The sequence below is a fragment of the Crocuta crocuta genome, unplaced genomic scaffold (assembly GCF_008692635.1).
Source record: "Crocuta crocuta isolate KB4526 unplaced genomic scaffold, BGI_CrCroc_1.0 scaffold95, whole genome shotgun sequence".
Classification (NCBI taxonomy): Eukaryota; Metazoa; Chordata; class Mammalia; order Carnivora; family Hyaenidae; genus Crocuta; species Crocuta crocuta.
The window spans coordinates 4956468-4980134 of record NW_027530971.1 but is presented as its reverse complement, the minus strand read 5'-3'; the positions used below and the strand labels follow the sequence as shown (position 1 = coordinate 4980134).

The 23667-nt window shown below is 41.8% G+C and overlaps 1 protein-coding gene across 1 annotated transcript in view; it reads left to right on the top strand.

Moving 5' to 3' along the window:
- The window catches only part of SVEP1 (sushi, von Willebrand factor type A, EGF and pentraxin domain containing 1), a 190781-nt gene that overhangs the window by 13075 nt on the left and 154039 nt on the right, over positions 1-23667 (top strand). Inside the window, 2 exon segments of the mRNA XM_077769764.1 lie at positions 17346-17601; positions 20818-20994. Of these exon segments, the coding sequence (XP_077625890.1) occupies positions 17346-17601; positions 20818-20994 (433 nt within the window).

Sequence of the window (23667 nt, the reverse complement as noted above, 5' to 3'; positions counted from 1 at the left end):
GTGGGTTGAGAGGGTAACTGTAATGGCTGCCACTCCACACAGAAACTGGAGGCAGCAACCGCCAATGTCCCACAACTCAAGATAATTTAATCAAACATCCTATCCACAATGAAATGTATTATAGACGATGAAACCACATTTTTAAAACTATCTAATGATGTAATACCTTGGTCAAATAGCATATTAAATTAGCTGAAACTCTGTGTGTGTGTGTGTTTAGCATCAGTATATAGAACTGCATATATAACATAGGTCCGATTTCATTAATATATGCACTCAGAAAAAAGAAACTGGAAAGAAAAATTGTTTACTGTTAATAGTAGTTATCTATAGGAATTATATTACTTCTACTGGCCTTTGAAAAAGTAGTTACAAGAACATGTATTACATAACAGGAAGTGAAATATCAATGTCTACCGGGGCGCAGGTGATTGAAGACATACCTTGGGGGCATCCGGTGGCATAGCCTAAAAAGTGATCAGTCTCAAATACGAAAGCCCTTTTATGGCTCAGCTATCATCTTAAATATTCGGGAGAATATTGTATTCTATTCTGCAATACAGCTCTGCCTTAAGAAATGAAATGACACCTTAGCTAATTACCAAGAAATTGAAAGGCTATAATTCTAGTCTTTTTTCTGCCACGTGCTGAGTACTGTAGCACTGAGTCTGTTAGGACGGGCGAATCATACTGGGTTGAAAGCAGTGACCCTTCAAACGCTGTCACTCCACTCCAGCTGTCCTTCTCCTCCCTCCTGGGGCCACATTGGATCTTGAGAACCCAGATTCACACACAACTCTGCACACAGATGACAGTGGTTTTCTTCACTGCTTGGCAAGCTGCCTTCAGTTATTCACCAAGGAGAGGAGCCTGGACAGCTGGCCACGAAGGGGCGCAGAACAGGGTGTGGAGGCGGCGGTGGTGGAAGTAACTGCCTCCATCACCTTGCCGAGCGGTCAGGAGAATGTGGCCCTCTTCCATCTTGTCACACACCGAGAGGGACCCTGTACCCACTGCTCTGTCAGAGCCTCTCACCCTTACTGGTAATACTCCTTGAAGAACATTCTTAGGGAAGACTCTAACCCTCTAGGGTTATCACACGTAAGTGAAATGGTTGCCTCCAAGGACCCATTTCCTACAACTGATTCTCTAGCTCTCAAGTTTCATTTTTTGTGATTTGTTTTTTGTTGTTTTGTGTGTGTGTGTGTGTGTGTTTGTGGGTGTGTGTGTGTTTTGTCCTGTGCGGTAAAAGAGTGTGTGCCTGCTGTTGTTCGTGGAGAGCGTTTAGGCACGTTCAGAGGTGTTGTTTGAGGGTTTATTTTGATCCTGGCATTTCCTTCACGTTGGCTCACGTACTTTGACCTACACCAGTGGAGTCATATCTGCAAGTAAAGCGTCATCATTTTAATCCTGTTTTGTAGGCTTCACCTTTCCAAACGAATCTGAGATTCACTTTGAAAGAAATGAAGCAATTTTTGTTTATGTTTTTCACATTTCTTTCTAGCCAAGGTTGCTCTCTTTTTTAGTCACAATTTCTTCAAAATAGGCATGCTTGGCTTTTAAATGTGGCTTCGAAGTAATGATTTCAGACAGTTGTTGGACTTTTCTACCAATAAAGATACCAAAGTTTAGGCTTCGTGTATCTGGTCAGTAGTAAAAATCTGTGTTTTATTTTTTTAATTTTTTTTATTTATTTCTGAGAGAGAGAGACAGCATGAGCAGGGGAGGGGCAGAGAGAGAGGGAGACACAGAATCTGAAACAGGCTCCAGGCTCTGAGCTAGCTGTCAGCACAGAGCCCGATGCAGGGCTCGAACCCATGAACCGTGAGATCATGACCTGAGCTGAAGTCAGACGCTTAACCGACTGAGCCACCCGGGCGCCCCAAAATCTTTGTTTTAAATATTCATCGGGAGCAGGATGTTACGTGGAACTCTGTTGTCCCAGATTTAGCACCAGGACCCATGGCTGAAACTAAAGAACACTGAGCATTCCACATATTAGTGCCACCAATAACTGAGAGTGATATATGTGCTCAGGGTTCACAGACTGTGCAGCACAGACCCTACAAGCTCAGTCCCCCTTACCTCCTGCCCAGTACCCAGCTCGAGTCTGAACCACCGGAGAATTTGGAAGCAAGAGATAAACAGCAAAGCAGGGCAGCCCCTGGGAACCTGGGGGGAGAGCAGCGTTCGTACTGAAAGCACATCTCTTCTGTCCCTCGTATAGTTCTTTCCTTCCAGCAACTTAGCAAAGAAGAGACCGGCATGTTACATACTGGTTGGAAATGTTCTTGGGCAGAAACTTTGATTTGTCCCCATGCCTGTTTAATGGAGAAGCAAGCCAGGGACAACAGCCAATGTCTCCATTTTGGGTTTGCCAGAAGCAGAACATGAGATGAGGATTCAAGTGCAAGTTGCTTATTTGGGAGGTGATCCTAACTAAACACTGAGGACATGAGACAGGAAAGAGAGCCAACAGCAGAAAAGGTAACTAGTGCTTAAGTCTACTGGGGGTGGGGCGCACCGTAGAGTTCAAGCTGTAGAATGACCATCCGTGGCATTTATAGACCCACTGTAATCTGTCACTGTTGAAATTTGCTCCCTGGAGGGCGTCACTTCTCTGTTACTGAGGGGTAGGGTGGTCTCCAGACACCAAAGCAAGCCCTCAGATGAAGAGATACTGATGCTGGCAGTTAGAAGTCTGAGATATGAGAACAGGAGGGACAGACAAGGTCTGCTGTTGCCGGCAGAAAGGAGCCTCAGAGGAATGGCCTACCGGTAAAGCCAGGAGGTGTGACTTTTCCATGGGTGAAGGACAACCACAGAAAGTGCTGGAATTCAGTCCCTTGGTGGCCCACTAAGCAAGACATGCCCAGTGGTAAGAAGTTGTGGAAAGCCCTCCTGGGACTGCATCTGAGTAAAGGTGGACAATTCTCCAAAGCACACAGCGTCGGGTGGCCCACAAACCCAGGAGCACCAATGCCTTTTTCTGTATTTCTTTTCACTTTTTGCTCTTTTGAAATTTCCATTTCCTCCTATACCTTCAAGGTGTAAGACCTCCCATCAGAATTTATTAGGCAGAGATTGGTGAAGTGCCAGCGACGGAGAACCTTGCAGGGACTTGCAGAGTCATCTGTATTCACTTACTTGACATGTTCCCAAAATGTGGAGAAATACTGTAAGGACATATCTGATTAAGGAAATTGTAGGGAAGTGTGACAAATAGTACTTGTTGTGTGATGCCTGTGTCCTCTCTACTTGTGGAGGACAGAAATCACATCTTATGTGACTTTATGCTCCAGGACCTAGCAAATGATATTCATTATAACCTTAGTGTTCTGGAAAAGATGGCTTAGTCTGTTGAACATTTTCAACTTTAGTATATCAAGGATAGTACTGTGCTCTGATTTCAAACTAAAATGAGGATAGTTATGACATCTTCTCAGAGTACCATTTAGGGGATTCTTGACTTTTCAAATGATGGGTTATAATAATTTTAGCAAATTCACCCTTCAGACCACTTTCCCAAGGGAGCAGTATAAACTCTTGAGAAGAATCTCGTGCAGGTGTGAATCCCCACTTTCCCCACCACCAAATCTGGTCAAGGGAGGCAAACCCTACTGCACCTCTGCGGAGAACTCCATGCAGTGCATTCAGGAGGGAATCTGCAGGCATCTGTGTTGTGAATTCATGTCCTTTTCCATGTCAATGTCCTCACTGCCCTTTACCAACCTTGCAGTATCATCCTCATACAGCAAAGGCCAAGCTGTTATTTTTCTGTTCCTTTTCCTAAAAGGTATTATCACCTTCTTCTTGGCTCAGCTAGGGTTGTGTGGTCATTGGTTCTAGAATAATAATTCTCCTAAATCCCCTGACTCACTTTGTCAGCCCCCACAAATACGATTACTTGTTTTCATTCACAGCTTTGAACAAAATGTTGATTCCATTGTATGGTTTATCTGCTTGGCAGACATTCCAGCAACATGCTAGCAGTTTCTTTTATTCATCTTGATAATGGTGATAAGGAATCACTGCTTGTCAGGTGCCATGCTAAGTACTTTCATTAAATCCTCAGAACAGAAACATTTTCCCCTGTAGGTTAGTAGTAGTATCTCCTAAGTACAGATGAGGAAACTGAGGCATAGAGAATGTAAATAACTTGACCAAAGTATGTAGTACTACCCTGTGCTATATTGTCAGAAGACCTAGTAGGCACAAGGCCCTCGGATACGTACTTATCATTGAAGTTCATTGCAAAGACGTGAGGCAGAGAGGGCAGCTGTGATGGGCACTAGGTATGTGGGTGACCAAGCAGAAGGCCACATGGAGCAGATGCAGTAAGAGGAGTGGACATTTGGGAACTGTCATTTGAATGGATACTCTCTAAACAGCTGGTAGTCCCAGGTGATAGCCTCTACTCCCCACCCCTTTGACCTCCGTTCAGTCCAGGGAATTGCCTCTCATGTGCCATTTTTATACAGTGTAGTTCGTTGGCTAGCACCTCCCAGTTTGTGTACCTTAACTGATAAGTCTACCAACTATTGCAGAGGCCAAGGCACTGAGGCAGTGAAAGATCATCTTCTATTTGCAACGCATCTGCTTCTATCCTTTCCATTTATCTAGTTTCCTGAATTCTTAGGTTTCTCTAATCCATGGTCAATACCTAACCTCATACTCTTCATTAAACTAAAAATATGACTCAAACAGAATTCATTCTTCTAGTCCTACATACAGCTAGTCCCTCTCTCAAATTATCATATAGCCTAAACTTAAGTTTATAAATTTACATGCCAAACGGCCATACAAAACTTGCTCCTCCATCTAAATTCAGTATGTCCTAATCTGGGGTACACGGTGTTCCCCCTGCATCATAATATTTCTGTTTTCCCCCCATAAGCCATCCCAGTTCACAAAAGAAAAAAAAAATCTCCCTTATGATTCTTCTAGTGGTTTCTTCAGGTAAAAAGAATGCTCACTTTAGCACTTTCTTCAAATACCTTCAAATCTATCTTCAAATACCTTAGGTAATGAACTAGACTTATTTCCAGAGTATATTATTCTCAAAGTAATTTTATTTTATTTTATTACTTTTGTTTTTTTGTTTTTCTGGCTTTTTTTTTTTTGGTTTGACTTCTAGTTTTGTAATTATGTTTTTAATAGTTTATTGTCAAGTTGGTTTCCATATAACACCCAGTGCTCATCCCCACAAGTGCCCTTCTCCATGCCCATCACCTCCCTTCCCCTCCCCCCCACCCCCATCAGCCCTCAGTTTGTTCTCAGCATTCAGAGTCTCTCATGGTTTGCCTCCCTCCCTCTCTCCCACTATTCTTCCCCTTCTTCTCCCCCATGGTCCTCCATTGAGTTCCTCCTAATCCTCCTATACGTGCAAACATATGGTATTTGTCCTTCTCTGCCTGACTTAATTTCGCTCAACATAACACCCTCAGGTTCCATCCATGTTGCTATACATGGCCAGATTTCATTGTTTCTCATTGCCATGTAGTATTCCATGGTATAGATAAACCACATCTTCTTGTTCCATTCGTCATTTGATGGACACTTAGGCTCTTTCCATGTTTTGGCTATTGTTGAGAGTGCTGCTATGAACATTGGGGCCCATGTGCCCCTATGCATCAGCACTCCTGAATCCCTTGCGTAAATTCCTAGAAGTGCTATTCCTGGATCATAGGGGAGTTCTATTGTTAATTTTTTGAGGAATCTCTATACTATTTTCCAGAGGGGCTGCACCAGTTTACATTCCCACGAGCAGTGTAGGAGGTACCCATCTCTCCACATCCTCGCCAGCGTCTAGAGTCCTCTGATTTGCTCATTTTAGCCACTCTGACTGGCGTGAGGTGGTATCTCAGTGTGGTTTTGATTTGTATTTCCCTGATGAGAAGGAACGCTGAGCATTGTTTCATGTGTCTGTTGGCCATCTGGATGTCCTCTTCGGAGAAGTGTCTGTTCATATCTTCTGCCCATTTCTTCACTGGATTGTTTGGAATGGGAAAAGATAGTTGCAAATGACATATCAGATAAAGGGCTAGTGTCTAAAATCTATAAGGAACTCACCAAACTCCACACCCGAAAAACAAACAATCTCAAAGTAATTTTATTTTATTTTTTTTCTCTCTCTCTCTCTTTTATTTTTTTGGGGGGTCAGGCTTTCCCTTTCTTTCTAACTTTCTCTCTTTCTTTTTTCCTTCCTTCCTTCCTTCCTTGCCTTCTTTTTTACAAATAGTTTATTGTCAAGTTGGTTTCCATATAACACCCAGTGCTCATCCCCACAAGTGTCCTCCTCCATGTCCATCTCCCCCCTCCTCCCCACACCCATCAGTCCTCAGTTTGTTCTCAGCATTCAAGAGTCTCTCATGGTTTGCCTCCCTCCCTCTCCCCCACTATTTCCCCCCTTCTTCTCCCCGGCAGTCCTCCGTTAAGTTCCTCCTAATCCTCCTATACGTGCAAACATACGGTATTTGTCCTTCTCTGCCTGACTTATTTCACTCAGCATAACACCCTCAAGGTCCATCCATGTTGCTACACATGGCCAGATTTCATTCCTTCTCATTGCCATGTAGTTTTCCATCCTATAGATAAACCACATCTTCTTGATCCATTCATCCGTTGATGGACACTTAGGCTCTTTCCATGTTCAAAGTAATTTTAAAAGTCAACATCTTTTGGGGCACCTGTGTGGCTCAGTAGGTTAAGCGTCTGACTCTTAATTTCAGCTCAGGTCATAATCTCATGGTTCCTGAGATCAAGCCCCATGTCAGGTTCTGTGCTGACAGCACAAAGTCTGCTTGGGATTCTCTCTCTCACTCTCAATCTGTCCCCATGCCCTTCAAAATAAATAAATAAACTTGGGAAAATAAAAGTCAACATCTTTGAATACTTACATATGTAAATATTACTTTGAGTCATTGATTGATGATTTGAGTAGATAGATATAATGAATCTTCTAATTTATGCAACCTTAAGTCATTTGGGTTTAATTTCAGTTTTTTTGAAGCTATGAAACACAGAATCTTTTCCTCTATAATGGTAATTAATGTGGTCATTTATACAAACTAAAACACAAAAGAAAAAAAAGAAAAACGAAACAAAATGTCATTTATTCGGAATGCTAATAAATGTCCCAATTAAATGTGTTTTTTGATAAATTTTGGATAACTATAACAAATAAAATACACAGTGGGTTCATGAACTTGAAATCTCCCCTCAACCTCTGCTCCCTGTGAATTCCCATGTGTCAGTTTGAAGTGTATCTGGCTTTTTGAAAAGTAAGGTTGCTCCTGAAGCCCAAATATGGTTAGATTCTCTGCGTCTTTTATATATTCTAAGCTCCTGATAAATTTTTCCTTCATAGTTACTATTAATATCCCTTAAGACCTTGTTTCTTTCCTGACAGCTTTGAATCATAAAGAACATTTTTCTGCTTTCTGAGGAAAATATTTACAGTTTACTTCTCCCAAATCTCTCCACCGTCTTCTGGCATTCGGTGGTTTTCTGGAAGGAGAATTTGCTCTGATACATGTTTGAAACTATTTTCCTACTGGATAAATCCAAGCATAGCACTCAATTCTTTCTTTTCCTTGTAGCTCATTTCTTCTGTAGTCCATGTTGATCAGCAACCATTTTTACTGAGAACCACACCCATCCTCAGCCCTTTGCCCTGCCTGGAGGGGTGATCCTTCTCTGTTTGGGTTAAGGGGGTGGCAGTCTAGAAGTTGAGACGGATCATTTATATTTTTTGCTCTTAGGAATTTGGAATAGGGCACAAAGACCTCTGAGAGAGTAGATCCTTCCTTTTTTGTTTTTTCTTTGCCAGTAGGTAGGGAATATAAAGTTAAGACGGTGCACAGAGAACCAGAGGAATGCCATCAATGTTAGGAGTGAGTAAGGATGTGTTGACAGAAATGGAGACAAGACACAGCATGGCCGCAGAAGCAAACAGATGGAAGGCTGAGGGGAGTAGCCGCTGGTCCCTGCAGCTTGGTTGGTCCTCTTGAGGCCCAGTTCTTCTCCCTGCTCTTGGGTTTGGAGAGATGTCCTCTATATTTCCAACAAATTCCCACTTTTTTGAGGCTAATAAAACGATGTCCAATTTTTATTGACAGCGAAGTGTGGTTAAAACATCCTTCCTAAGTTTTTATCTGGAAACTGTGCAAATACCCGTTTTTAAAATTTAAATTAGGGGCACCTAGGTGGCTCAGTCAGTTGAGTGACTGACTTCGGTTCAGGTCATGATCTCATGGTTTGTGAGTTCAAGCCCTGAGTCGGGTTCTGTGCTGACAGCTCAGAGCCTGGAGCCTGCTTGGGATCTGTGTCTCCCTCTCTCTCTCTGCCCCTCTCCCCCCAAATCTCTCTCTCAAAACTAAATAAACATTCAAAAAATTTAAAAATTTCAATTCAAGTTAGTTAACATATAGTGTGTAGTATTGGTTTCAGGAGAAGAACCCAGTGACTCATTGCATCAAGTGCCCTCCTTAATGCCCATCCCTCATTGAGCCCATCCCACTGCCCACCTCCCCTCCAGCAACCTTCAGTGTGTTCTCTGAATTTAAGAGCCTCCTAAGGTTTGTCTCCTCTCTCTGTTTTATCTTATTTTTCCTTCCTTTCCCCTATGTTCATTTGTTTTGTTTCTGAAATTCCACATATGAGTGAAATCATATGATACTTGTCTTACTCTGACTGACTTATTTCAGTTAGCATAATACACTCTGGTTCCATCCACATTGTTGCAAGGGCAAGATTTCATTCTTTTTTGATCACCGAGTAATACCTTTAATTCGAGGATGACCATTCAAAGGCCATCTTTCAGTTTTATTTGGATTCTGATGACTTTACGTTTCTTCATTTTCTTTATTCCTTGTGTGTCTATAGAATGGATAGTGGAATTCGGCATTTTCGGAAATTTGCTTGTTTTTTTTTGCCTATTTATTTTGTCGTCTTTTACAGTCTGGATTGAGTCTGCTACTCATCAACTCCTGTGCACACCGTTTTCCCAAGTTGATGTACTGTCCCTATGGGTCCATTTGAAAATGATTTGTGTCCATGTTTAATAACAAAAACATGTATGTGGGTGGAAAAGCTCTATGACCATAAATCTGAGATTAAGTTCTTTTTGACCCTCTGATTCTTCTGTGATTTGGCTAGACTGTAACAAATAGCCTAAATGTTATTTGAGCCATTTTCTTTTCATGCTAGAATTTCAGTCCATGAAGCCTGAGTAAATACTTAAAATAAACGAGACGCATTAAATATCTAAATATGATTTATTTGGTGTTATAATGTAAATAGGAAAACTCAGTTACTGCAGGACACTCTTGCCAGGTATAGTTTGCCATTGTTTTAGTGTTGGCTTATTTTTAGTTAATGGTTCTATTGTATCATCAAACAGTACAACTAAAAACCCTAGCACAGTGTCTCATATATAATAGAGGCCCTGTATGGATTTGATGAAATAAGTTTAAGCGTAATCTTTATAAGAGTTTTCATTTCACAACTACAGAAAAGGATTTACTGTAACAACGGTGGTTGGCTTAGAACTTATTTATTCTGTATGTTAAACGTATAGCTAGTGAAAATTAAGGCATTTGTTTATTGATTTTTTTTTTCATCTACTAGGTGCACAGTTCATTTTTGAGCACCAACAGAGTGGAAATCTAAGAATCAATCCTTGCCATAGAGTATCTTCCATTTAGCTTGAGGATATAGCCAGATAAGTTAACTATAATTTTGACGTGGTTAGCGTAATGGAATGCTGTGAGATGATTGAATTAATATTTTCTGCACAGCAGAAGACTTTGGGAATGTTTCAAAGAGAAGGTGAACTTCAATCTGGATTTTGAAGGATTGATAAGGAGGTAGACATATTAGGAGATGAGAGAGATTCATTAAAAACTTCCAGGTAGAGCAAACATAAGGGAAGAGTGGTACGTTCCAAACTTTCAAATAAACCTGTGTGGTGAGACCATAGTATAGGAGGTAGGCTGAAGAAGTAGGCTGGAGATGGAGTGTGGCAATGGATGTGGCTCGAAGTATTATTTAGGACTGAATTGTTTAAGGGCATGTAAAGAAATCTAAACTTTGGAGACAAAGGGAAAATAATGAAAGCTTTAAACAGGATTGGATCTGGGCGCCTGGGTGGCTCAGTCAGTTAAGCGTCCAAATTTTGCTCAGGTCATCATCTTGCTGTTCCCAAGGTCAAGCCCTGAGTCAGGCTCTGTGCTGACAGCTCAGAGCCTGGATCCTGTTTCAGATTCTGTGTCTCCTGTCTGCATCTCCCCCGCTCACACTCTGTCTCTGTCTCTCTCTCTCAAAAATAAATAAACATTAAATAACTTTTAAAAAATGTTGGGGTGCCTGGTTGGCTCAGTTGGTTAAGCATCCAACTTCAGTTCAGGCCATGATCTCATGGTTCGTGGGTTCGAGCCCTGCATCAGGCTCTGTACTGACAGCTAGCTCAGAGCCTGGAACCTGTTTCAGATTCTGTGTCTCCCTCTCTCTGTGTCTCCCCCTCTCCTCCCCACCCCAGCTCATGCTCTGTCTCTCTCTGTCTCAAAAATAAATAAATGTTAAAAAAAATAAAGTTTATTATTACACGACAGTACCATTGTAGTGATCATTCATGATTGCCCTGTAGTTTATTTAATATACCTATTGTTGGAATTTTATACTGTTTCTGTTTCTTTATATTGCAAATTATTTTGGGATAAACACCTTTCTTAATCATTTTTTGTGTATCCATGATTATTTCCTTAAGACATACTTATATGTAGAATTATTAGTTCAGATTATGTGAAATTTTTAGTGCTTTCACCACTTTGTCACATAGCGCTCCAAATATTACCAGTCCTTGTTGCATCCCAATAGAAATAGAAATATGTTTTCTCATATGTTTTACAATTAAAAAAATTTTTTAATGTTTATTTTTGAGAGAGAGAGAAAGATAGAGCATGAGTGAGGGAGGGGCAGAGAGAGAGAGGGAGACACAGAATCTCAAGTAGGCTCACTCCAATCTTGAAGCTGTCAGCACAGAGCCAGATGCAGGGCTCGAACTCACCTGAGCTGAAGTTGGATGCTAAACTGACTGAGCCACCCAGGCTCCCCTACATTTTTATAATTAAAAAAATCTTTGACTTGGGGTTCCTGGGTGGCTCAGTCAGTTAAGCGTCTGACTGCGGCCCAGGTCACACGATCTTGTGGTTTGTGAGTTTGAGTCCTGCGTCTGGCTGTGCGCTGATAGCTCAGAGCCTGGGGCCTGCTTTGGATTCTTTGTCTCCTTTCTCTCTGCCCCTCCCTCGCTCATGCTCTCTGTTTCTCTCTCTCTCTCTCTTTCAAACATAAATAAAAACATTAAAATTTTTTTTGAAATCTTTGGCTATTTGGGAAGTAAAAATATAGTATTACTGTTGTTTAACATACATTATTTTGGTTTAGTGAAGTTAAATGTTTTTGACATTTTCTGACAAATAGAATTTGGGGGGTTTTTTTGTTTTGTTTTGTTTTCTTAGTCTTCATTTTGTTTGGTCAAAACACTCACCTATATTTCTGTTATTCTTCTCTATTTTCCCATAGAGATGTGTAAAAGTTTTTATACTTTAAAGACCTCCATACTTTATTTCATAAGCTTGACGAATATATTTTCCAATTGTTCTTTGCTTTTTAATTTTGATTTTTTGAGAAGGAACAGAAACTTTAAGAAGTGTAATATTTATTTTGGTTTTGTGTCTTGTTCCCTTGGCTGGAAAATTCAAAAGGATTTTATTTATTTATTTATTTTTAAAATTTTTTTATAGTTTATTTATTTTTGAGACAGAGGGTGACAGAGCATGAGCGGGAGAGGGGCAGAGAGAGACACACACACACACAGAATCAGAAACAGGCTCCAGGCTCTGAGCTGTCAGCACAGAGCCTGATGTGGGGCTCGAATCCATGAACGGTGAGATCGCGACTTGAGCCGAAGTTGGATGCTTAACCAACTGAGCCACCCAGGCACCCCAAAAGGATTTTAAATAATAGTGAAAACACTTAGAATTGCTGATTCACATCTTATCTATTTGGAATATTTGCTGGTGTTTCATTGTTAAGCATGATTTACATTGTTGCTTTGGGATAGACCATCTATTAATGAGGTAACTTCGTAATTTTTTTAATTAAAGTGGGCAGAAATAAATTTTATTGAATGTGCGAATTATTATTGAATAATAATCTTGGATTATTATTGTCTTTTGATTGGAATAATTATTGTGTTGTATTGTAGCAAAAGATATTTATTAATTTTAACCAAGTTTTGCCTTTGAGGAGTATGCCTTGTTAAATAAAGGAGAGAAATCTTTTGAATATTATTTGAATTCAGTTTATTTGGAATTGTGCTTCTACGATTATAAGTGAGATTAGTCAGCAGTTTTGGACACTAAAGTTTGTTTTGAATTATATTATTTTAAGTTTCTGACATTTCATCTCACTACCACCATTATGAGTTTCTAAGTCTTTCCTTGTATTTTGGGTTTTCTTGAATTATTTGCCTGTCACATCCCTCTTTGCCTACACTTCCCTGTTTCCTCTTACCTTGTTCTTTTTCCATGGTTTTCCATTCTTATTCTCATAGAGGCTATGACTTTCTAAATCTTAGTGAAGCAAGCACCATGGCACTATGCTCATTTTCTTCTTATTTTGGTATTAAGCCACACATATCCTTCTAAATCTGCAAGTTGATTTTGTAGCTCTTGGGTTTACAGAAGATTTTGGGGCACCTGGGAGGCTCAGTGGGTTGAGTGTCTAACTTCAGCTCAGGTCATGATCTCACAGCTCATGTATTGGAGCCCCGTGTCGGGCTCTGTGCTGACAGCTCAGAGCCTGGAGCCTGCTTCGGATTCTGTCTCCATCTCTCTGCCCCCGCCATCCACCTTGTGCACTGTCTCTCTCTCTCTCTCTCAAATATAAATAAACATTTAAAAAATTACAGAAGATTTCAATGGGCCTGCTCTTGGCTTTTGGTAACTTTTCCTCCTCCTGGGATGAGGTTGTATCTATCTTAACCTGAACTGTCCAATAGAACCCCTCTATCTGGTTTCTTTGAAAGGCTTCTGCTAAATAAAGATAGACTGTAAGATACAGATAAAGCACAAGAATTCACTATGCAGAGCAGAACCAAATCCTAGAAAGCATTTGTTCCATGCACTTAAGTAAATAAAACACTGAAATGAGATGAGAAATGAGGGGATAAACAACAGACTGAAATGAAAACAAAAGTGGCCAAGAAGCTGCAAGGAATAAAGAGAGAACATGCAAGGTGAAGAAATACGGTCATAAGAAAAATAAGATGCGAGGCCGGGATCAATTCATAGTCAGGAATGCAAAGGAGGAGGTGCATCTGCCACAAAAGGTGATAGGGAAGAAAAGCTTCAGATATTTCCACCAAATTCAGAAGGGCAGGAGATGAGATAAAAGTGAAAAAAAAACCCAAACAAACCTAGGATAAAATCTATGAAGTCCAGAAAATGACGAGCCAACAGATGATAACCTCTTTCCCCAGAGATGTCATTCAAAGATATAGAACAGTGAGCATTCCTTGAATGGAAGAATATTTGAGTCTTCAGATTAAGAATATTAACTACCTAACAGATGAAGCTTGGTAAAATCTTAGAATGTGAAGGATGAAGACAGTATTATAAGTAGCTTCTGGCATTTTGTTTGTCCTTAATGTTTCCTAACTAGGAAAAAACTATGTATGTGGAAAACCAGTTGAAACACTGACAATATTTACTAATTTTCTGCTCCCTGCCTCTGGCTCCGATATAGCCACACCAGATATTGATTCCACATTCCCCTTCTTTCAGGGATGACTTCTGAGCTTCTCTGCATGGTCTCTGCAGTCAAGTTGGGCCACAACCACAGGGCTGTGCCACAGTTGGTATTCTGTCGAAATGTACTTAATTAGTGGAGTCCAAGGGCAAATGTTGTTGCCACGTCAGATTTGTTGTGACTTCTCTTTTTCTTTCAAGGCCATTTTCCCAAACAGTTCCCTTGTGGCCTGACTTAGGGGGTAGGGGTGGGGTTGCAGTCTTGTGTAATGGTGATGGATCTCGGGTGTTAGAACAATGTTACACAACCCTGCATTTTTATCATTTTAATGACTTTTGCTGGACAAGGGGGGGCTTCCTTCCCTGCCAGATATTTATACAAGCTAATCAGAGGCTTGATACAATACAGATGGCGATAACCTTTGGCTATACAAAGTCCATGTTGAGTTTTTCTTTGGCAGCAAAGGGTTTCCTCATTCAGTATTCTGGACAAACAAACAAACAAACAAAACCCGTTCTATTTCTTAAATGCCTTGCAAAAGATAGCAGATGATGTAAACGATTTCAGGAACACCAGAAGGAGAATCGGATGCTAGGCCTCTACCACATTCCACAAACATTACCAAAGTTCTCTTTCTTTCTTAGATCTGTGGGATGAAAATGTTTTTATTGAATTATGTTTTTATTCAAGTATGACGGAGCAGAAAGATTGGGGGGAGGGGGTAAAATATTTTCAGTAAATCATCCACTCCTCCTCTGTCTTTTAAAGTACATTCCAAACCCAGATCTTGTGTAATTCTTTGCTTGGACTAGTAGTGCTGCTATTCTTCTGACTGTTTTAAGCTTAATATATTTCCTGCCAGCAGATATAATGGTTCCTGTAAATACTTGCAGTTCCCTGCAAGAAGACAAGAAAAATAGAACTACAACTTAATGTGTTTTGCACGTAATAAGTCGTTCTGCAAGAAATCTGCACTAAATCCCTGAATCCTAACCTGAATGTTAAGGAATATTATTGACGTGAGCTAAAATTAATATTATAAAATAGTATTTCTGTATGTCAGAAGGACAGTAAAAGCACACAAAAAGAAACTTTCTCTTTTGGGTACAAAACTATACAAAATAAAGTACGTGAACGTACACAGGTATTCTATACATTCCCACTTCTCCCTCAAGACCAGCTTACTCAAGTAACTGTCTTCAAAGAATCCTACAGTTTATTCACTCATTTGTTCGTGAATCCATTCATTGAATAGGTATTTAGGAACCCCTCCTCCATGCCAGCCACTGTCAAAAATACCATACCGAAAAAGACAATTTACTTCTTTTCTCTCCTCTTCTTTCCATACTAGTTCTTGCTTCGTTAGGGTCTTGCTTCCAGTTTGCTTCCATGGTCTTGTTAAAGGAGAGTAATGGAAATGAGCAGAAGCTTCATGGAGTGTCTGTGGAGGTTAGGTTATGGCTTCAGAGTGGAACAACTCAGAAAGAGAGAGTTTATCACGTGGTAAAGAGCAAAGCCAGTGTTAACACAAATTGCCATGTCTTAGAGTGCTGGAACTAGTTTGAATCCCGATGTCTGACCTTAAAGACAAATAAAATATCTCGCTTCATGCCACCTATAACAAATCATTGGATTTTCCCCGAGAGGTGGTACTGGATGAAAAAAGTGTGTGTGTGTGTGTGTGTGTATTTCAGTCCATTCCCATTATTGTTTATATTGATAGGGCTTTTCACCTGGGGTGTGTACTAACCAAAAATATAAGCATTTATACACATTTAAAAGTAAATGTATATGATAAAATGTAAATATATGTGGTGCATTTAAATTCACTTCAGTTATTAATTTTACTGGTACTCAAATTGCCCTTTGGCCAGAAGGAGCTTCTGTGGACTAGTTTCTGATTCTCTTTGGCTTTAGTAGTAGTAGGCTTTGGAAAGGGGACGTGAAGTGTTTGAACCCTTCTTCTCAAATTGCTGGCTTTCCAGATGTTTTCAAAGTCATTTTTAATTTAATTGCCTTTTTTTTTTTTAGATTTTATTTTTAGATAATCTCTACACCCAGTGTGGGACTTGAACTCACAATTCCAAGATCAAGAATCACATGCTCTACTAGCTAGGCTGGGCCATGTAGGCACTCCCAATTTGATTGTCTTTAAATTCAGGCTTAACAGCTTTATCTTTAGCTCATAAACTGTATCAAAATTTGCTAAGAGTTATTAAATTAGAGTCAATAGCTATGAATTATATACTAATGAAGACATAGGTCTTATAAGCTGAGAGTGTCTGGAGCTTAGAGCTTTAGGAGCCCCTTAAAGTGAATTGAGGTAGTGAATGAGTGAATTTTAAATTATATCTTCTCCTTTTAGCTTTACAAAACATAGGATATTATTGCTCTTCCTAACTATCTCCAGAGTGTACTTGAATTATTGCCTAATAGACATTGAAGTCTTCTTTCTAAGAACTTGTCAGAACTAAGAGCCAAACCCTGGCACTTCTTTTCCTTTTCTACCCATTTCTGATGAAAAGCAACAATAGTAAATTTAATTACAGTGCCTGGGTGATGACTGGATTCCTTGTGCTTTTACAAATTGATGTTATAATGCATCAGTGGCAATAAATAGATGCCTTTTTTAATGTTTACTTTTGAAAAAGGGAGGGGGGAAAGGGGCAGAGAAAGAGGGAGACACAGAACCTGAAGCAGGCTCCAGGCTCTGAGCTGTCAGCACAGAGCCCGATGCAGGGCTTGAACTCATGAACTGTGAGATCATGACCTGAACCAAAGTCAGACGCCCAACTGACTGAGCCACTCGGGTGCCCCATTAGATGCCTTTTTTAAAATAGGTTTTATTTTTTTCCTTTCTGTCTGTAGAGGAGGGATAGCACATAACATTATAAAGCATCACTCACTTGTCCTAAAATAATAAAGCTCAAGTGTCAGATTGAATAAATCAGCATTTTCTCATAAAGACAGGACCCTACCAATACCAGCTGATTTTGTGCTAATACTGGGTGGTCCCGAAAAGATGAAGGATTGAATCAGTTCTACAGTTTTGGAAGAGCAGTGGAAAAACAAACAGGGGAAGTAGGTTGGCCATTGTTAACTCTGGAAAAGACATTTTCTGTTAAGTTTTCATCTAATCAGGCTTTTGATATATGGTCACGAGGGGGTTCAGCTAAGTAGACAGATGGACAGCAAGCAGGATGTACTCAGAAATAGATATGTAGGACTCGGATTTGGTTCATGTTTTGAAAGCCTGAAAATCTGTAAGAATTCCACAAATATTTGCTGATGATAAATAATGCTGCTGCTGCCGTTAATGATACACTGTAAGTGCTTTTAAGGTTTTGGTGGGTCTGTGCGGAGACCCTGGTAGGCCCTAGTCTGTGCTTGTTTCTGTTTTACTCTCATGGATCAGTGTTTGTCCTCACTCTAGGGACATGCTAATGATCCTCACAAATACTGCTTTATGTAAGAAGGGAAGCACATAGTAGGCCCACAGCATATAAACTCACACAAACTTTATTTCATTACAGCAAATTCTGCGTCACTCTAGAGAAAACTCAACAAAAGTTATATTCCTCATTACTGATGGATATTCCAATGGGGGAGATCCCCGGCCAATTGCAGCCTCTCTGCGAGAGTTTGGAGTGGAGATCTTCACGTTTGGCATATGGCAAGGGAACATTCGAGAACTGAATGACATGGCCTCCACCCCAAAGGAGGAGCACTGCTACCTGCTCCACAGTTTTGAAGAATTTGAGGCGTTAGCTCGCCGGGCATTGCATGAAGGTAATGGAAACCCAGCGGCATAACATGATGCAATTAAACGGGGGGGTCTTCTCTTTTACTGCTTACAACACCCTGGAGGGTAATACCGAATCCTGTGACGTCTTCCCTGAGCCTGATGCCCTTGTGTCCTTCGTGTATTATGAGCTGTGTTGAACTTCATAAATAGAGATGACAGTCTGATTCTCAAGAAGAGTATTTGGGGGTTTTTTTGTTTTGTTTTTTAACAGCTGCGATGGATTTCCACTAGAATATACATATGCTCCCACCTGGAACTGTTAGAATCAATGGAATGAATTTAGGTGTGTTTTAAGGCCACACACAGAGTGGGAAGCCTTGACTAGATCTCATTTACAGCTATCTGGAAGGATGAAGTAAACATTCAGAGACATGCATAGTGAATCTCACCAGAATGTTTCCAGAAATACACATGAAGATATAGGGACAATAAATATTTAGCACATACTTCTTGACCTGAGGACACATAATGCTTCTGTAGAAGTTGAAGAGCATTACCCCAACAAGGAAGAAAGTCAGTAAATCCATTCATTTGAATTCTTTATACCCCATCTATGAGGACGTTTAGTTGTATGATTTAGGTTAGATGAACTTCCGGGCATAATATGGACATGTATCTTGGTAAGCCACAGGAGAAGGTGTAGATTGGGGGTAAATTACAGGAGATCCAGCCTCAGACCAAAGCCAGGCAGCAAGTGAGTCTTGACCCTTGCTTGTCTTGATCCACGTGAAAGAATTGGTTTGATGGGCAAATCATGGCCATACGAGGTTTCAAGCAGTTAGTGATGTTCATGACAAGCCGATCAGCCCTATCATCGTTCCCAGGGAAGCGACAAAAAAATCTTAGTCACCTACCTGCCGTGTGGCTTTTGGCAAATTATTTAGTTTTGCACTCCTTAGGTATCTTGTTAATGGTATAGGGAAGGAGAATAGTACCTACTCAGTGGGATTGTCACAAGGCTTAGATGGGCTGATACATATACAGTGATTAGAAAAGTTACTGAGGGCTTATTTTCCAAAGCCCTCATTTACTGTCCTCTGTTTTTATTACCTTAGGCAATTTATCCAACATCTACAAGCCTCACTTCCTCTGCTTTTAAAATGGAGATATTATAATGTGTACCATATGGTTTTGTCAAGAGGATTAAATAAAGTATTTAAAATTTACCAGGTGTAGTGCTGTCACATGTCAGAAGTTCAGTAGCTGTGGGCCTTCCTTTGTTTCTCCTTCTCTCAGGGAAAAGTGGTACGTTGAGTGAGAAGGCAGGGTGGCTGTTAATAGATGGGATTCTGAAATCGTGGGTTGATTTCATAGCTAAGTCATAGAGGACTAATTTCCTATCCCATGATCCCTCTGCTTGTAGCGTGGGGCCTTATGGAGAACCCTGGTGCCAAGTTGCCCCAGAAGCTGGGTGGGACAGAGTGTTCTTTTGGTTACAGTATTGCAACAGAGTTTTGGAAGGCATCACTTTTATTACAATAAGCAAATATCTAGAATGCATAATTCTCTGATTGAGTTTCCGAATTTGGTAAGGAAAGATCCTGTTCCTGTTGCAAAGACATGGTCAAGTCAAAGGAAATAAGCATCATTTTCCCTGCCTCTGTGTCCTCCGAATCCACCTTGGGTCTCAAGACCATGCATGTTTCTGGCCATCTTCCATAGGCGTAGGTTACGCAATAATAGCTTGCCCCATATGTAACACATATACTTATCTCTCTCCCAGACCTGAATGCCAGTGTACTGTCTTGGTAGCTAAATCTTTCTTGCTCCTAAGTTGCTTTACTGCCAAATAATCCCATGGCCCAGTGCCTCACAACTAAGTGTGCATGTTGCAGACCTTTTACCTACACCAGTCTGGTAGATGGAGCTTTAATAGGGTACCTGATGGTACTGGTCTCTTTCTCCTGGGGCTGGCATCTTCTCTTTACTTTGCCCCTGTTCAGAGTCTTAATGCATAGAGACAGATGTTCCATAAATGAGGCCATTACTGATCTTCTTTCCAGGTATCCAGTTGCAGTGCATGTGTCTTTCTGGAACTCGTGCATTCGAGTTCCTACGAGGAGCCCAGCACTATATCTGGGCCCAGCACCAGGGACCTACCTCTAGGATTTGGGCTAAGACTTTTGAACTTCTTCAACAGAGTAAATGGAACTTATTGTTTGCCTGATTCTAGGCTGTCCATTCCGGATGGGCCATGTTCAACCTTACCCTGCCCTGTTAAGTCACTTTCTGAATAACTCTGCCTGAGTTATTGACTTCCCAGCGTGCCTCACTTCAGAACACGGCTCAAGTAATCAGTATGGTCTCCCATCACATAAAACACGATAATTTTCTTCCTATTCATTGAGAAATAAGCCATATGCCGGTTCTATGATTAACCTTGTGTGGCCTTGTGAAGTCTTTCTCAAATAACTATGGAAGTTATGGGATTTATGGGGCGCCTGGGTGGCTTAGTCGGTTAAGCGTCCGACTTTCGCTTGGGTCATGATCTCGCGGTTCGTGGGTTCGAGCCCCGCGTCGGGCTCTGTGCTGACTGCTGGCTCAGAGCCTGGAGCCTGTTTCAGTCTGTGACTCCCTCTCTCTCTGACCCTCCCCTGCTCACGCTGTCTCTCTCTCTCTCCTAGAAATAAATAAAAACATTTAAAAAAAAAAAAAAAGAAGATATCCAAAAAAAAAAAAAAAGGAAGTTATGGGATTTATTCTTAAGTCAGTAGCTCACAATCAAAATCCTTATGCAGCAGTCGAGATTGTCATTTTATTTATTTATTTATTTATTCTGAAAAAGCGTTTTGGAAATCTAGTTGCCGCTGCCTGACCTCATACTGAGGCAGTGGAATGCTGCTGGTGTGGAAGCCGGCGGGGGGCGGGTGGGGGGTGACCTGTGGAAGCGACACCCGTAGTCCCTGCTGCATCGGGAGATGCCTTGCTGAAGCACTTGATTTCTGCCTGACCCTGCATGGCCCCGAGAACTTACGATGAGGTCCCAGACTGAAATAACTTAACTGGCTGAGGCAGATTCCCAGCCTGCGCTGGTGCAAATAACATGTATCTGTGTCTGGGTGGGAGTGGGGTGCAGCTGGGAATTCGGCGGATATGAAAAGATACTCCCCGCCGCTTGCACCGACACTTTAGTAACTAGAGAATGTAACCTCGAACTGCGAATTTGTTTTTTATTACCCTCTGTCATATGTCATTGATAGATCTGCCTTCTGGGAGTTTTATTCAAGAGGATATGTCTCACTGCTCATATCTGTGTGAAGCCGGCAAAGACTGCTGTGACCGAATGGCGAGCTGCAAGTGTGGGACGCACACGGGGCAGTTTGAGTGCATCTGTGAAAAGGGCTATTATGGGGAAGGGCTGCAGTATGAATGCACAGGTGAGTCTCCAGTTTGGGGGCGTAATCGTGTCAGTTATCTGTTGCTGTGTAAAAAAAAAAAGATCCCTAAACTCAGCGGCTTAAAACATTTATTTATTATCGCTCATGTGTCTGGGTCGGTTGGGCAGCTTGTCTGGTCTCGGCAGTGCTGACTTACACATGCATTTGTCATCAGCTCTGAGTCGGGTAGGCTGCCTCGCTAATCTTGGCGGGGTTTTCTTACCTGTTTGGGGACCAGCTGGCCGGAGTCTGGTCTACAATAACTTTGTCTAGGACCGCTAGGTTGGCCTTCATGTGACCTCTCGGATTCTATCATGCTGCTCGGGCTTGTCCGTGCGGTGGAGGCAGAGGTCCGAGGGGGAGAAAGGAAGCTTGCGAGGCCTCTTGAAGCCCAGTTCAGAACTGGGAAGGGGAAGACTTGGGGTCTTTCATTAATCAATCAGTAACCAAGTTTGTCCTATAGACACTTAAGCCAAAATATGCGGTTGTCTCTGTAGGAGATTGAAGCCCGTGGGATTCTGCTCCTTAGGCGACACGTGACTTGTGGGATTGTCACAAAAATTGCAACTTTCACTTGATGATCTTTCAGTTCTTCACGAGTCTCCACAAAGGGACCTCAATAAGCTTGATATTTAGGGCACCTGGGTGGCTCAGTCTGTTAAGCGTCTGACCTCAGCTCCCGTCATAATCTCACGGTTTGTGGGTTCAAGCCCCGCGTCAGGCTCTGCGCTGACAGTACAGAGCCTGGAGCCTGCTTTGGATTCTGTATCTCCCTCTCTCTCTGCCCCTCCCCTGCTCACGCTCTGTCTCTGTCTCTCGAAAATAAATAAACATTTAAAAAAAGAAAGCTTTAAAAATGACATCACTTCACAATGGAATTCACTTCATCAACATTTGTAACTCTAGCTGCTCTAGATTTTCTCACAAGAGGGTCTTTATATTCCTAATATTTTATTAGAAAAGCCGAGAAGAGCAACTTCGGATTCTGGTGTTTCATATTACATTTTAGGAGCTACTTCTAAATAATATTCTCCTAATCTTTACAAGTAGTGTGTGGCTTTCTGTGGTAGCATTTTCTTCATTCTGTTTTAGCCAAAAGGCAACGTTTGCTATTTGGCAAGGAGGTGTTCCCGTGGAAATGAACAGCCACCAGGAGAATTTGGGAGCAGTAGATTTACTTCGTACTTACCATGTGGTCTTTTGCTGCTTGTTTCATGTGAACATTATTTTACGCTCACATTTGGGAGGTAGGTGGGTCTGCTCTGCAGCACAGGAATGGGGCTCTTCCCTGTCTCCGTGACCTGCTGCCTCTTACCTTTCTCCTCCTTCCCCTCATAGGACATTTCCTCTTGCCTTCTTCTTTTATTCCCCTTTCCTCCTGTTGCCCCTCAGTGCCTCTCCTTTCATTTCCCCTTCCTCCCCCGGCCCTAATCCCAGCGGGCAGACGCATACTTCCTAGGTCCAGCCATCCATGCTCACCCAGCAAATCACTCCTTTCTTGGCTCTGCTTCTACCCCACCCAGCAGGAATTCTCATTTAAGCAGAAGAAAAGGGCGGGGGGAATCAGTCCAACTGCCTCTGAGTTGGCAAAATGCCTCCCCTGGAATCTTCCCACACTGTCATCAACAGCCCAGCTTGGCACTCTCCCCGACACCCCCTTGTCTCCCCTCCTCCCACCCAAGCCCACCAAACACAGGCAGAAGCTCTCATTTTCTTTGCTCCGTGCTGTAGTCAGCATGTCTGCTTTCCGTGTGGTCATAGACTGAACTGCTCCTGGCCAACAAGCCACTGCCATGTGGCCACCCAGCCAGGCTGGGCTGCAGCCCCCGCTGCTCCCTGGCCCTATAATCTCACATCCCGAGGGATAAGCGGCAGAATGAGAGAGGGGGCAGTTCACAAACCCACCACCGCCAGATCCCCAAGTAGCGGTGGCTGCTACTAGTCATACATTCCAGGCTGGAAGGCACAGCAAGCAACAGCAGTGTGTAAAACTTGTGAGGTTGGGTGGGCTTGAGGGGACAGGAGTACTTACTTCTGCAGCTGGTTCTCACCAAGAACACAACACAAAAGGATTAATTTATCCATCCCTTCTCTCTTTTTTTTTTTTGATTTTTTTTTAATGTTTTATTTATTTCTAGGAGAGAGAGAGAGAGACAGCGTGAGCAGGGGAGGGTCAGAGAGAGAGGGAGTCACAGACTGAAACAGGCTCCAGGCTCTGAGCTGGCAGTCAGCACAGAGCCCGACGCGGGGCTCGAACCCACGAACTGCGAGATCATGACCTAAGCGAAAGTCGGACGCTTAACCGACTAAGCCACCCAGGCGCCCCTATCCATCCCTTCTCTTAAATGAGTAAGCCTCAGCTTACCGCTTCCTTTCATGCAAGATTTAAATTAGATATAGTTGCATCGATGTAAATGTTCATACTGTCACCTTCAGTATTTGTTTCTAAGGGATTAGGAAAAGGAGTGTTAGAACCCCAGGGTACATGCTGGGATTCATATATTTGTAGGAGGCAGCACTCAGCACTGGCTTCTCCTACATGCTAGGAACTAAGAGAAAATAAATTAATTGCATCTTTCCTGTGACATGAACAACTCATTACCAGACTTTTTAGGAAAGGCAAAAAGAAATATTAGCCCTAACTCATCCAGTACTGAAAACATGGAAGCCATG